This window comes from Pan paniscus, chromosome 18, assembly GCF_029289425.2.
Source record: "Pan paniscus chromosome 18, NHGRI_mPanPan1-v2.0_pri, whole genome shotgun sequence".
Taxonomy (NCBI): Eukaryota; Metazoa; Chordata; class Mammalia; order Primates; family Hominidae; genus Pan; species Pan paniscus.
The window spans coordinates 5,304,329-5,319,582 of record NC_073267.2 but is presented as its reverse complement, the minus strand read 5'-3'; the positions used below and the strand labels follow the sequence as shown (position 1 = coordinate 5,319,582).

General features: G+C 52.7%; 1 protein-coding gene across 3 annotated transcripts; it reads left to right on the top strand.

Moving 5' to 3' along the window:
- The first annotated feature begins 458 nt into the window (after positions 1-458).
- SEPTIN12 (septin 12) lies at positions 459-14,812 on the top strand. Of its 3 annotated transcripts, XM_055099523.2 has the most exons (12): positions 459-3,157; positions 3,771-3,958; positions 5,328-5,453; positions 5,545-5,626; positions 7,353-7,490; positions 7,655-7,772; positions 7,864-7,959; positions 8,049-8,104; positions 11,354-11,447; positions 11,642-11,738; positions 13,294-13,345; positions 13,433-14,812. In XM_055099523.2, exons 2-12 carry the CDS (start codon positions 3,793-3,795, stop codon positions 13,632-13,634), a joined length of 1,227 nt encoding a protein of 408 aa, XP_054955498.1. In that variant the 5' UTR covers positions 459-3,157; positions 3,771-3,792; the 3' UTR covers positions 13,635-14,812. The 3 variants fall into 3 exon arrangements, with proteins under 3 accessions (XP_054955498.1, XP_003815156.1, XP_054955499.1); XM_055099524.2 differs by lacking the exon at positions 459-3,157 and having other exon boundaries at positions 3,491-3,958; XM_003815108.5 differs by lacking the exons at positions 8,049-8,104; positions 11,354-11,447.
- The last annotated feature ends 442 nt before the right edge of the window (positions 14,813-15,254 follow it).

The following is a 15,254-nucleotide window of genomic DNA, read 5'->3' as shown; positions in this document are numbered from 1 at the left end:
AGCATGATGGAAGGCTCACAGAAACGTGCGCTGAATGCCCTGTGCTATTATCGCTGTGTCCACGTGTGATTCCCTCCAGGCTTTTGTCCTCTTCCACCATAGTCACGCTGCATAGATCGTTTTTTCCCTGGCTTTTGCCAGTCAACACCACCGGGAGCACCTTCCAGATGACAGCACGCTTTCTGCAAACTACTCCTTTGACGGCACTTACATGGTGCAGTCCCTACTGGCACCCAGTGAGGCTCCTCCCCTCACCGCCACGATTTTCAGAACTAGACCATCGCTCACATGGGAGGATTTTCCTGGAGAAAGTGTTTTCTCTGCACAGAGGCGCATTTCCTTTGGGGACATCCCCAGAGGTACGTCTACTGCTCAAACGCAGTCCCCACGTCACCATCACCAGAGCCGTTTGTTCATCCACTAACCACATCCTCAGCTGCTTATGGGAGGAGGCCCCCGTGCTGAATCCCTCAAGGGCTGTGGAGTTGTGGCTTTTAAGATTTCACCTTCGACAACAAACTGTGCTCCAGGACAGGCTGTGCCCCATCGTCCCTGCCACCCTGGGCCCTGCCTGACCCACCCTTAACCTCTAAGCCTTTATTTATTTACTTATTTATTTATTTATTTATTTATTTATTTACTGAGCTAGGGTCTTACTCTGTCGCCCAGGCTGGAGTGCAATGGCACGATCTCGGCTCACTGCAACCTCCACCTCCTCGGTTCAAGCTATTCTCCTGCCTCAGCCTCCCAAGTAACTGCGACTACAGGTGCCCGCCACCAAGCCCAGCTAGTTCTTGTATTTTTAATAGAGATGGGGTTTCGCCATGTTGGCCAGGCTGGTCTCAAACCAGACCTCAAGTGATCTGCCCACCTCGGCCTCCTGAAGTGCTGGGATTATAAACATCAGTCAACGCACCTGGCTGACCCCTAGCCTCTAAGCCTTTAAGGTTAAGCCTCCAAGAAGGAGCGGGAGTTCCCCAGGAGGAAGAACTGGCAGAAGGTAGTGGACAGCAAAGGGCAGAAGTCGGCCTGGGGCTCAGGAAAGCTGGAACCACGGCCACCTTTCTTTTGTGAATACGGTTTTACTTAGACACAGCCACGCCCATCTGTTTACCTATTGTCTGTGGCAACTTTCTCACTGCAATGAAAAGTTGCATAGTAGTTGCAACAGAGAACTTAGGACCAGCAAAGCCTAAAATAGGGACCATCTGGCCCTTTACAGAAAACACTTGCCAGCCTGAGTGTGGTGGCGCTTTGGGAGGCTGAGGCAGCTGGACCCCTTGACCCCAGGAGTTCAAGACAATCCTGGGCAACATAGGGAGACCTCATCTCTACAAAAAGTAAAAAATTTAGCCCAGCATGGTCTACGTACCTGAAGTCCCAGCTACTAGGGAGGCTGGGGCAGGAGGATCACTTGAACCCAGGAAGTCGAGGCTGCAGTGAGCTGTCATTGTGCCTCTGCACTCCAACTTGGGTGACAAAGTGAGACCCTGTCCCAAAAAAGAAAAAAAAAAAAAGAAAAGAAAGGAGAAAAGAAAGAAAAAAGAAAGAGAAAACATTTGCCAATACCAACGACACAGGAATGCCTAAGCCTTGTGAAGTCAAGTACCAGGAAACAAGAAAGAATTAACTGTGTGAGATGAACTTGGTATAAGAAACAGCTTATCAGGCTGGGCATGGTGGTTCACGTCTGTAATCCCAGCATCTAGGGAGGCTGAGGTGAGAGGATCACTAGAACCCAGGAGTTTGAGACCAGCCTGGGCAACATAGTGAGACCCTGTCTCAAAAAAATTTTAAAAAGGGCTGGGCGCAGGGGCTAACGCCTGTAATCCCAGCACTTTGGGAGGCCGAGGAGGGCAGATCACGAGATCAGGAGATCGAGACCATCCTGGCTAACACAGTGAAACCCTGTCTCTACTAAAAATACGAAAAAATTAGCCGGGTGTGGTGGCGGGCGCCTGTAGTCCCAGCTACTCAAGAGGCTGAGACAGGAGAGCGGCGTGAACCCGGGAGGCAGAGCTTACAGTGAGCCGAGATCATGCCACTAAACTCCAGCCTGGGTGACAGAGCGAGACTCCGTCTCAAAAAAAAAAGAAAAAAAGGAAAAAAGAAAAAAAAAAGGCCAGGCATGGTGGCTCACGCCTGTAATCCCAACACTTTGGGAGACCAGGGTTGGTGGATCACTTGAGGTCAGAAGCTTATGACTAGCCTGACCAACGTGGTGAAACCCCTTCTCTACTAAAAATACAAAATTAGCGTGGTGGTGCACACCGGTAATCCAGCTACTTGGGAAGCTGAGGCAAGAGAATTGCTTGAATCCAGGAGGCGGAGGTTGCAGTGAGCCGAGATCGCGCCACTGAATTCCAGCAAGGGCAACAGAGCGAGGCTGTCTCAAAAACAAACAACAAAAAAGAAACAGCTTATCAGAGAGACAGTAAGGCAGGGGTGAGGACCACAGTCTGGAAAGCACATGGCCTATTTAAAGAGGGCATCTCAAGTCAGGGTGATAATCTCTAAGATACACCGGAAATCTAGATGTTTCTGTAAACCAGAAAAAGTCAGTAGAGGGTGAGCACACAGACTCAGAGCGGGTAAGTCCCACCTCTGCCACCTCCTCACCTGACCCTCTCTTATCTATCAGCTGGGGGTAGTAACAGCACTTAATTCACAGGGCTTGATTATTAAACAAGTTAACATCTTTGGGCTCCTAGAACGATGCCATGTGCAGAGTCAGGACTGGGTAAATATTTGCTAAAGCAATCTCTTCATGTTTTTGACCCTGCAACTTAAAACACATGGCGCCAATCGTGGACACGGATGTCCCGCTAGCCAGCTGTGGGGCCTGGGTTTGCTCACCCCAGCAGAGTGGTTGAGGGCGTCAGCTTGGAGGTGGAAGCCCAGCTGACGAGGGGGCCTTGGGCCCCTGGTTCTACTTGGGGATCATTGTATTATTGGGCTGGGGTCATTGTGGGGATTAGAAGGGTAATAGCTCCTGCTCCTGCTGCAGAGAAGCCTCCAGGGGGGGGGTCACAGCAAGTGCAGATGGAGCTCAGATTCTTCGGTTAACTGTCACCCTCTCCCCTCCCCCATCACACACACCAGGCCCTGCCAGGACAAGGCAGCTCCTGGAAGCTCCACCAGGACCCACGTCCACCAGGTGTCACAGCAGGCTGCTTCTCTCTCTCTCTGCCCCCCTGTGGGCTCTTTGCTCCGCTCCCTCCCAGCCATCTTCCCTGCCTGGCCTTGGTCTCTCTCTCTCTGTCTCCGTCACCTTCACGCCTGTGCCGTCTTTCTCGCTCTCTATCAACTCTGCTGTGTGTCCCCCTGGGGAAAGTGGGGGCACCTCCTCCTGAGCCCCCTGCCCAAGTTCCCTGCTGGGACGGGAGCCACTTCACCCCATACACACTCCCTGAAGCCCCTCCAGGACTCCAGCCTGGCTGCAAACACTCATCCTGGACTTTGCCTGGCCCTCCAGGCTCTGCTGGGGGAAGCGACCTGAGAAGCCCCTGCCTGGGCTGTAGGTGGGGACAGGGCAGACCCTTGGGCAGCGGAGCCTCTCTGGATGGGTGTTGAGGCACCCTGGAGAAACGGCTCCCCACAGGCACCCTTGCCATACCCCTGGGACTACAGGCACTTAGGGTACACCAGAGGCGTGAAGTGTGGAGGGGGTTGGCCAACGGCCAAGCTCAAATAGGGGTTCAGATATGAGAGGTCAATGTGGGCTCCTCTGAGCCCCAGTGACCCCCTTCTCCCCACCCACCTGGTGACAGGCATCTCGAACCCTCGGCCCCCATGGACCCCCTGAGGCGCTCCCCCTCTCCCTGCCTGTCCTCGCGGCCCTCCAGCCCCAGCACACCACCCTGCGAGATGCTTGGTCCTGTGGGCATTGAGGCTGTGCTGGACCAGCTGAAGATCAAGGCTATGAAGATGGGGTTTGAGTTCAACATCATGGTGGTGGGTGAGTGAGAGGTAGGGCCCACGGCAGGACAGACCCACAGTGCTACGCAAGCCTGGGCGTGTGGCCTCACCTTTGGCAGCCTGTCGCCCCTCCCCATCTGTTAGGTGGGCCTGATAATAGCACCTCACAGGGATGTTGTCATTGAAAATTTAAGAAATGCTGAGTCATTAAAAGACAAAAATGTGCCTGGAGCGGTGGCTCACACCTATAATCCAGGGTTTTGGGAGACTGAGGTGGGTGCATCACTTGAGCTCAGGAGTTTGAGACTAGCAAAACCTCATGTCTACAAAAAGTACAAAAATGAGGCCGGGCGTGGTGGCTCAAGCCTGTAATTCCAGCACTTTGAAAGGCCAAGGCAGGAGGATCACTTGAGGTCAGGAGTTTGAAACCAGCCTGGCCAACATGGGGAAACCCCGTCTCTACTAAAAATACAAAAATTTGCCAGGCGTGGTGGTGGGCGCCTGTACTTAGGAGCTACTTAGGAGGCTAAGGCAGGAGAATTGCTTGAACCTGGGAGGCAGATGTTGTAGTGAGCCGAGATTGCGCCACTGTACTCCAGCCTGGGTGACAGAGCAAGACTGAAGCAGAAGGATCCCTGGAGGCCAGGAGTTCATGACCAGCCTAGGCAACACAGCAAGACCCCATCTGTACAAAAAATTTTTTTAAATTAGCCAGGCATGGTGACATGCACCTGAATCCCAGCTACTTGGGGGGCTGAGGTGGGAGGATTGTTTGAACCTGAGGGTGGAGGTTGCAGTGAGCTGCGATCACTTGAGCCTGGGTGACAGATTGAGACCCTGTCTTAAAAATAAAAAAACAGTACAAGGCCGGGTGTGGTGGCTCACGCCTGTAATCCCAGCACTTTGGGAGGCAGAGGCAGGCGGATCATGAGGTCAGGAAATCGAGACCATCCTGGCTAACACGGTGAAACCCCATCTCTACTAAAAATACAAAAAAATTAGCCGGGCGTGGTGTCGGGCGCCTGTAGTCCCAGCTACTTGGGAGGCTGAGACAGGGGAATGGCGGGAATCTGGGAGGCGGAGCTTGCAGTGAGCCGAGATCCCACCATCGCGCTCCAGCCTGGGTGACAGAGCGAGACTGCGTCTCAAAAAATAAAAAAAACAGTGCAAAAATCAGCTGACTGTGGTGGCGTGTGCCTACAGTCCCAGCTACTAGGGAGGCCGAGGTGCGAGAATCACTAGAGTCTGGGAAGGTCGAGCCTGCAGTGAACGGGGATTGCATCATTGCACTCCAGCCTGGGTGACAGAGTGAGACCCTGTCTCCAAAAATAAAATAGAAAAGTAAAGAGTTAGAGAAAAACTGCCTAAAACGCCCACCCTAACTGCTGTCATCCGGTTGCCACTCCCAGGGCAAAGCGGGCTGGGCAAGTCCACGATGGTGAACACGCTGTTCAAGTCCAAAGTGTGGAAGTCAAACCCACCGGGCTTGGGGGTGCCCACACCCCAGACGCTGCAGCTGCATTCACTGACCCATGGTGAGTGAGCCCCTGCCCACACCTCACCCCACCCTGCCCCACCCCATCCCACCCGGGTCCAATCTCTCCCGACTCTGCTCTCCCTCCACAGTCATAGAGGAGAAGGGTGTGAAGCTGAAGCTGACGGTGACGGACACGCCCGGCTTCGGGGACCAGATCAACAATGACAACTGGTAGGTTCTCTCTTTTTTTTTTTTTTTTTTTAGGCAGAGTTTCACTCTTGTCACCCAGGTTGGAGTGCAATGGCATGATCTCGGCTCACTGCAACCTCCACCTCCCAGGTTCAAGTGATTCTCCTGCCTCAGCCTCCCAAAGTAGCTGGGATTACAGGCGCCCGCCACCACGCCCAGCTAATTTTTTTTGTATTTTTAGTTGAGTTGGGGTTTCACCATGTTGGCCAGGCTGGTCTCAAACTCCCGACCTCAGGTGATCCACCCACCTCAGCCTCCCAAAGTGCTGGGATTACAGGCATGAGCCACTGTGCCCGGCGACAAGTGGTAGGTTCTCAAAGGTGGGGGCCAAGCCATGGCTGTCCCCTCCTGTCCCTGCCCCTCCCCCTTCAACCTTTGGGAAACACCCCAGACCTGGAACAGCCAGGCTGTGTGATCTTTTTTTTTTTTTTGAGACAGAATCTAGCTCTTGTCGCCCAGGCCAGAGTGCAGTGGCACAATCTCGGCTCACTGCAACCTCTGCCTCCTGGGTTCAAGCAATTTCCGGCTAATTTTTTTTTTTTTTTTTAAGACAGACTCGCTCTTGTCACCCAGGCCAGAGTGCAGTGGCACAATCTCGGCTCACTGCAACCTCCGCCTCCCGGGGTTCAAGCAATTCTCCTGCCTCAGCCTCCCAAGTAGCTGGGATTACAGGCATCCGCCAACACGCTCGGCTACTTTTTTGTATTTATTTAGTAGAGACGGGGTTTCACCACGTTGGCCAGGCTGGTCTCAAACTCCTGACCTCGGGTGGTCCGCCCACCTCAGTCTCCCAAAGTGCTGGGATTACAGGTGTGAGCCACCGCACCCGGCTCAATTTTTGTATTTTTAGTAGAGACGGGGAGTTCCCCATGTTGGCCAGGGTGGTCTCGAACTACTGACCTCAGGTGATCCACTTGCCTCAGCCTCCCAAAGCACTGGGATTACACGCATAAGCCACCGCACCTGGCCCTGGTTTCATTTTATTTATTTATTTATTTATTTATTTAGAGACAGTGTCTCACTCTGTTTCCCAGGCTGGAGTGCAGTGGCGAGATCATGGCTCACTGCAGCCTTGACCTCCCCAAGCTCAAGGACCCTCCTGCCTCAGCCTCCTGAGTAGCTGCGACCACAGGCACGTGCCACCCCACCCAGCTAATTTGTGTATTTTTTGTAGAGTTGGCATTTCCCCATGTTGCCCGGGCTAGCCTCGAATTCCTGGGCTCGAGCGATCCTCCTGCCTCCGCCTCCCAAAGTGCTGGGATTACAGGCATGAGCCATCGGGCCTGGCCTGACACCTGTTTTTAAAAGGATCTGTTTGGCTACTTACAGTGTTGACAATACCCAAGAGGGGAAGGGACTCGAAGAGGAGGAGGGAGACCCCTGCAACCATCAGGCGCGAGTCCTTGGTGGTTTGGGCCCAGCTGTGGCCCTTCAACACAGTTAATGCTCACCCCTCCCTTACTTGCAACGTAGGTGCTACTATTGTCTCCATTTTACCGACAGTGAAGCCGAGAATGGCAGGAGGTCTCCCTATGTCTCTCTGATGATGCAGGGAAGTGGGGGAAAGTACTGGGGTGACCCAGAGGTCCCGGGCCAACCGGGACGATTCGTCGTCCCAAGGAAGGACCGCCCAGAGGACACAGAGGAGAGGGGTGGGGCTCTCTGGGCACAGCACAGTTCTGAGGGGAGGGTCCACCTCCCGCCTCAGCTGGGACCCCATCCTGGGCTACATCAACGAGCAATACGAGCAGTACCTGCAGGAGGAGATCCTCATCACCCGCCAGCGCCACATCCCAGACACCCGGGTGCACTGCTGCGTGTACTTTGTACCACCCACTGGGCACTGGTGAGGGGGCTGCACCTGCAAGGCGAGGACCACCTGCATGGGGCAGGGAGGAGGAGAAGGGGTCCCCACCATGGGCTGCCGGCTGCCCCCACCCCCCTGCCCTGCTGCTGTCGTTTATACACTCACCACCACCGCCACCCCCATCACTGCCCTGCCTCCGGCAGCCTGCGGCCCCTGGACATTGAGTTCCTGCAGCGGCTGTGCCGGACTGTGAATGTGGTTCCTGTGATTGCCCGGGCCGACAGCCTGACCATGGAGGAGCGAGAGACCTTCAGGCGCAGGGTGATCTGGGTGCCCGGGCAGGGCTGGGGTCAGCGGGGGCAGAGGGCAGAGTGGGCAGGGTGGGCTGAGGTCACCTGTGCGGGATCTCCAGATCCAGCAGAACCTGAGGACCCACTGCATCGACGTCTACCCCCAGATGTGCTTTGACGAGGACATCAATGACAAAATCCTCAACAGCAAGTTACGGGTGAGAGGCTGTGGGGCGGGAGGCGGGCGAGGTGATTTCCTTCCCACACATCCTTTCCATCCAAAGACTCATCTTTCTCTACATCTCAGGGAAATGTGCACATGTTCCTAACAGATATGATTCTCCACGCATCCACAAGCTCAAGGTGAGCAAGAAATAACAGCTCACACTAACAACCCACAGAATCGGAGAAAATGTCTGTGAATCACATACCCAATAAGAGGCTTGTATCCTGAATATATAGAGAACATTGGGCTGGGCACAGTGGCTCACGCCTGTAATCCCAGCAGTTTGGGAGGCCGAGGCAGGCAGATCGCTTGAGGTCAGGAGTTGGAGACCAGCCTGGCCAACATGGTGAAACCTCGTCTCTGCCAAAAATGCAAAAAATTGGCTGGGTTTGGTGGTGCACGCCTTTAGTCCCACCTACTCAGGAGGCTGAAGCGGGAGAATTGCTTGAACCTGGGAGGCAGAGGTTGCAGTGAGTGAGCTGAGATGGCGCCATTGCACTCCAGCCTGGGCAAGAAGAGTGAAACTCCATCTCAGAAAAAAAAAATGTGTTGGCCGGGCGCAGTGGCTTAGCCCTCTAATCCCTGCACTTTGGGAGGCCGAGGTGGGTGGATCACCTGAGGTCAGGAGTTCGAGACCAGCCTGGCCAACATGACGAAACCTCGTCTTTACTAAAAATACAAAAAATCAGCCGGGCGTGGTGGTGGGTGCCTGTAAGCCCAGCTACTCAGGAGGCTGAGGCAGGAGAATCGGTTGAATCTTGGAGGTGGAGGTTACGGTGAGCCGAGATAGCGCCACTGCACCCCAGCCTGGGCAACAAGAGCAAAACTCCAGCTTAAAAAAAAAAAAATGCTATGGAAGATGTGGAGGAACTGAAACCCTCACCTACTGCTGGAGGGAAAGTAAAATGGCTCAACCACTTTGGAAAACAGTCTGGTGGTTCCTCAAATGCTTAAACATCCAGTTACTCTATGACCCAGCAACTGAATTCCTACGTGTGTACCCAAAAGAAACAAAAATGTACATTCACAGAAAAATGTGTACATGAATGTTCACAGCAGCATTATTTATTTTAGCCCCGAAAGTGGAAGCAACCCAAATATGCATCAACAGATGAGTGGGGAAACACACTGCGGCCTATTCCCTACCATGGACTATCCGTTAACCATGAAAAGCAATGAAGTTCACCCTTTAAAAGTGTACAGTTCAAGGCTGGGCACGGTGGCTCATGCCTGTAATCCCAGCACTTTGGGAGGCTGAGTGGGCAGATCACTTGCGGCCAGGGGTTCGAGACCAGCCTGGCTAACATGGTGAAACTCTGTCTCTACTAAAAATACAAAATTAGCCACTTGTGGTGGCACGCACCTGTAATCCCAGCTACTGGGGAGACTGAGGCAGGAGAATTGCTTGAACCTTGAAGGTGAAGGTTGCAGTGAGCAGAGATTGTGACACTGCACTCCAGCCTGGGCAAGGGAGTGAGACCCTGTCTCAAAAAAAAAAAAAAAAAAAAAAAAAGGCCGGGCACGGTGGCTCACACCTGTAATCCCAGCACTTTGGGCGGCTGAGGTGGGCAGATTACCTGAGGTCGGGAGTTCGAGACCAGCCTGACCGACATGGAGAAACCCCGTCTCTCCTAAAAATACAAAATTAGCCGGGTGTGGTGGTGCATGCCTGTAATCCCAGCTACTCAGGAGGCTGAGGCAGGAGAATCACTTGAACCGAGGTGGAGATTGCAGTGAGCTGAGATTACGCCGTTGCACCCCAGCCTGGGCAAGGGAGTGAGACCCTGTCTCAAAAAAAAAAAAAAAAAATGAAGCACTGTCACCCTGTCACCTGCCTGCTACAGCGTGGGGGAACTTTGTAAACATGTTTCTCAGACAAAAATCAATCAGACACAAAAGGTCACGTATTATGGGATTCCATTTATATGAAATGTCCCGAATAGGCATAGGCAAATCTATAGAGACAGAAAGTAGATTAGTGGTAGTCAGGGGCTGTGGGGAAGGGAGAAATGGGGAGTGATTGCTAAAAGGTATGGGGTTTTTTTGGGGGGTGTGATGAAAACGTTGTGAAATTAGATTGTGATGATGGTTGCATAACCCTGGTCAAATACTAAAAACCACTGTACTGTACAATGTTTTGTTTGTTTCGTTTGTTTTATTTTTAATGTTTTTTTTTATGAGATAGGGTCTTTTTTTTTTTTAAGATGGAGTCTCCCTCTGTCACCCAAGCTGGAGTATAGTGGCGTGATCTCCGCTCACTGCAACCCCTGCCTCCTGGGTTCAAGCGATTCTCCTGCCTCAGCCTCCTGAGTAGCTGGGACTATAGGTGCACAATACCACGCCTGGCTAATTATTGTATTTTTAGTAGAGATGGGGTTTCACTATGTTGGCCAGGGTGATCTCGATCTCCTGACCTTGTGATCCACCCATCTCAGCCTCCCAAAGTGCTGGGATTGTAGGCGTGAGCCACCGTGCCCAGCAGAGACAGGGTCTTGTTCTGTGGCCCAGGCTGGAGTGCAGTGGCGGGATCTCAGCTCACAGCAACCTCCAACCTCCTGGGTTCAGGTGATTCTCCCACCTCAGCCTCCTGAGTAGCTGGGATTACAGGCATGAGCCACCACACCCAGCTAATTTTTTATTTTTACTAGAGACAGGGTTTCACCATGTTGACCAGGCTGGTCTTGAAGTCCTGACCTCAGGTGATCTGCCTGCCTTCACCTCCCAAAATGCTAGGATTACAGGTGTGAGCCACCACGCCCAATATTATCAACATCCACATTACTCCCCATCACAGATGAATTCAGAAGTAAAAACCCATATATGTCACTTCGGAGTTTACAAGTTTGAATTTCTGCTTCTGGCCATGAGCAAGTAAACAACCGGAGTTTACGATAGGGTTCAACCACCTTTTCTGCAAAGGGTCAGGTAGTAAATGTTTTAGACTTTCTGGGCCATAGGGTCTCTGTTGTGATGATTCAACTCTGATGTCATGGTTCAAGAGCAGCCATAGACAAAAATGACTCATAGGCTCAACTATGTGCCAATAAAACTTTATATATAGGAAGACAGGCAGGCTGGGTGTGGTAGCTCACTCCTATAATCCCACCACTTTGGAAGGCAGAGGCAGGAGGATCACTTGAGCCCAGGAGTTAGAGACCAGCCTGGGCAACACAGAGAACTCATCTCTACTAAAAATGTTTAAAAAGTAGCCAGGCATGGTGGTGCACACCTATGGTCCTCACTCCTCAGGGGACTGAGGCGGGGATATCACTTGAGCCCAGGAGGTCAAGGCTGCAGTGAGCTATGGGATTATAGGTGTGAGCTATATAATACGCTATATAATATAATGGGATTATACGCTCAGCTAATTTTTTTATTTTTTGCAGAGATGGCGTTTCACCATGTTGCCCAGGCTGGTCTCAAACTCCTAGGGCTCAAGTGATCCTCCCACCTCGGCCTCCTAAAGTGCTGAAATTACAGGCAAGAGCTACCTCACTCAGCCAGAGGCACCAATTAGACTTTATGTCTTTGAACTTGGGAATTCTGTGCACTTTCTACCATGTTCCCTCCTCGAAAAGGATAGGACTCCCCTCTCCTGCCTGGGTGCCTTGACTTTTCTTCTCTTCTCCCCAGCAAAGTCAATCCTCCCGTCTCTGTGTCTTCTCCTTTCCCAGGACCGAATCCCTTTTGCCGTGGTAGGGGCTGACCAAGAGCACCTGGTGAACGGGAGGTGTGTCCTGGGCCGGAAGACCAAGTGGGGCATCATTGAAGGTCAGTGCGGGGCCCCTGGGTAGGATGCGGGTGGGGTCAGTTTGGAAACCAGAGCAGCCTTGGGCAACCTTCGCACCCATCACAGGGCACAGAGAGGTGAAGCCCACTGGACAAAGAGCCCTGGGGAACGGTCCCTCCTTTCAGCTGGGAGGCTGTGGCAAGTTTCCGGACCCTCTGGGCCTCAGTTTCCTCACAGTAAAGTGGGCATCACAGTGCATCAACTTCCTAGGGTGTTGGAGCGGGGAGAACCACCATTTTGCACAATGCCCAATACCCAAGGCTGCCCTAGTGGCTGGCCGGAAATTACGATGGGCCTACTGTGTATCAGCCACCGCTATGTGCACTTACTGCAGTGCACGGTAAAGGGAGGACTGACAGGGTCCCTGTCCCCATAGAGCTGACGGGACAAGGACAGGTCGGGGAGGCACAGTGAAGGCGATTGTGGCGGGAGGGAGAGGAGACCGCCTTAGGGAGCTAGGGAAAGTGACACAGGAGGGGCAGCCAGGATGTAGCCCCTGATGTATTATTATTTTTTTTTTATTTTTATTTTTTTGAGATGGAGTCTCGCAGTGTCACCCGAGCTGGAGGGCGGTGGCGTGATCTCGGCTCACTGCAACCTCCGCCTCCTGGGTTCAAGTGATTCTCCTGTCTCAGCCTCCCAAAGAGCTGGGATTACAGGCACCTGCCACCACGCCCAGCTAATTTTTTGTATGTTTATGAGAGACGGGGTTTCACTATGTTGCCAGGCTGGTCTCAAACTCCTGACCTCGTGATCTGCCCGCCTCGGCCTCCCAAAGTGCTGGGATTACAGGCGTGTGCCACCGCGCCCGGTCAGATGATGTATTATTATAATTATTAGAAATATTCTATACTATATATATATATTTTTTTGAGACAGAGTCTTGCTTTGTCACCCAGGCTGGAGTGCAGTGGAGCGATCTTGGCTCACTGCAACTTCCGCCTCTCAGATTCAAGCAATTCTCCTGCCTCAGCCTCCCAAATAGCTGGGACTACAGATTATACCACCACACCCGGCTAATTTTTGTATTTTTAGTAGAGACGGGGCTTCACTATGTCATCCAGGCTGGTCTCAAACTCCTGACCTCAGGTGATCCACCCAACTCAGCCTCCCAAACTGCTGGGATTATAGGCGTGAGCCACCGTGCCCAGCCAGAAATATACTATACTATTGCCTATGATATAGCACCCATGCTATCTGCAGAGGGTGGTTCCAGGACCCCCAGGGATACCAAAATTGGCAGATGCTCAAGTCCCACAGTGGGCACCCATGGATACAGAGGCCGAGTGTACATATAATACAATAATGATTGGTGGATTCATTCATTCTACAGCTATTTGTGGGAGCCGCCTGTACCAGGCACTGGGGACACAACAGTGGATGAATGAATGAATGAACCAACAAAGGGAAGGCAGGATAGGATAAAGAGAAATGTGGAAAAAGGGTTAAGGGAAGTGGCGTCAGGTGGTGCATATAGTAGGCACTTACTCAGTGCTCACTAAGCAGCCGTCCCATACTGAGTCCCATGTCTTGCAGTGGAGAACATGGCGCACTGTGAATTTCCTCTCCTGAGAGACCTGCTTATCCGGTGAGGGTGTGGGGAGCCCGGGGCTAGGGGGCTGGCGAGGGGCCCTGGGGACACCACCATCGGGGCTGACCGTCTCCGGTCCCCCAGCTCCCACCTCCAAGACCTGAAGGACATAACCCACAACATCCACTATGAGAACTACCGCGTCATCAGACTCAATGAAAGCCACCTGCTGCCCCGCGGGCCCGGCTGGGTGAACCTGGCCCCGGCCTCCCCAGGACAGCTGACCACCCCCCGGACCTTCAAGGTCTGCAGGGGGGCCCATGACGATTCTGATGATGAGTTCTGACCACCGGCGGATCCCGGGGCTGCTGGGCTTCCTGAGTCCCCAGCGGCTCTCAACACACACCTATGTACCAGAGCATCTATTAAATGTGAGCCTTGCTTTTTATGAAAAGCTGTGCTTTGAAAACAAAAGGCATTTTGTAAATGACTTCTTTGAACTATCCACAAATAAAAAGGCTGGGTCTCACTCTGTTACCCAGGCTGGAGTACAGTGGCGCAATCATGACTCACTGCAGCCTCAAATTTCTGGGCTCAAGCGATCCTCCTGCCTCAGCCTCTCAAGTAGCCAAGACTATGGGCATGACACCACCTTGATGGGCTGATTTTTACCATTTTTTTTGGTAGAGATAAGGCCTCACTAGGTTGCTCAGGCTGGTCTTTAGCTGACCTCAGGTGATCCTTCCGCCTCAGCCTCCCAAAACACTGGGATTAACACTGCTGCCAACCAAGTATGTTTTTGTGGTGGTTGTTGGTTGTTGTTTCTGAGATGGAGTTTTCTGGGGTTTTTTTTTGTTTGTTTTGTCTTGTTTTTTGAGATGGAGTTTCGCTCTTGTTGCCCAGGCTGGAGTGCGATGGCGTGATCTCGGCTCGCTGCAACCTCTGCCTCCTGGGTTCGAGTCATTCTCCTGCCTCAGCATCCCAGGTAGCTGGGGACTACAGGCATACACCACCATGCCTGGCTAATTTTTGTATTTTTAGTAGAGGTGGGGTTTCACCATGCTGGCCAGGCTGGTCTCGAACTGACCTCAAGTGATCCACCGGCCTCGGCCTCCCAAAGTGCTGGGATTACAGGCATGAGCCACTGCACTCAGCCTCTGAGATGGAGTTTCACTCTGTCGCACCAGCTGAAATGCAGTGGCATGATCTGGGCTCATTGCAACCTCTGCCTCCCGGGTTTAAGAAATTCTTCTGCCTCAGCCTCCTGCATAGCTGGGATTACAGGTGCCCACCACCACGCCCAGCTAATTTTGTGTTTTTAGTGGAGACGGGGTTTCAACACGTTGGCCAGGCTAGTCTCGAATTCCTGATCTCAAGTGATCCATCTGCCTCAGCCTCCCAAAGTGCTGGGATTGCAGGCATGAGCCACAGCACCCAGCTTTCTTTTTGAATAGTGTGAGACCCAAGGCCCTAGGAATCTTGAAGGCCTGGGAAGGCATGCCTTGGACAACCAGCCCCCTCTGCCCCAGAGCCAGACCCAAGTGACAAAGTCAGCTGTCCCGTCTGTCCCAGCCCCTTACTCCTGGCCCGGGGCTAGGCCCACAGGCCAAGAACACTTTCAAAATCGTTATCTTTGTGGCCTGATCTCTGGCTGTCTTACCTGATCTCTGTGTTCCACCATCCCCCACCTTCCTCATTCCCCTGCCCCAGGGGCCAGCATGGCCAGCAAACAGCTCCCACTGTGGAGCCTGGCAATGCCAGTGTGAAAATCCCAGCAGGCAAGTCAGTAACATATGCTCCCCTTGCCTCACTTTCCTCATCTGTAAAATGGGGATCATGGTACCAAGCACATAGCACGGTTGTTCAGACAAAATAAAATACTCCCTAGGATGTGCCGACCACAACCTGGAGAAATGGCATGAAGACAGAGGCTACATGATCAAGATGGAGCAGCAGTTCAGGGTGG

What these genes read in the sequence shown, in the direction of transcription:
- SEPTIN12 (XM_055099523.2), top strand. Translation starts at nt 3,793, where the DNA reads ATGGACCCCCTGAGGCGCTCCCCCTCTCCCTGCCTGTCCTCGCGGCCC. An exon ending in GAGAGACCTTCAGGCGCAGG is followed by an intron (nt 7,773 to 7,863) that starts GTGATCTGGGTG and finishes CGGGATCTCCAG; the next exon opens with ATCCAGCAGAACCTGAGGAC. An exon ending in CTGAGAGACCTGCTTATCCG is followed by an intron (nt 13,346 to 13,432) that starts GTGAGGGTGTGG and finishes CCGGTCCCCCAG; the next exon opens with CTCCCACCTCCAAGACCTGA.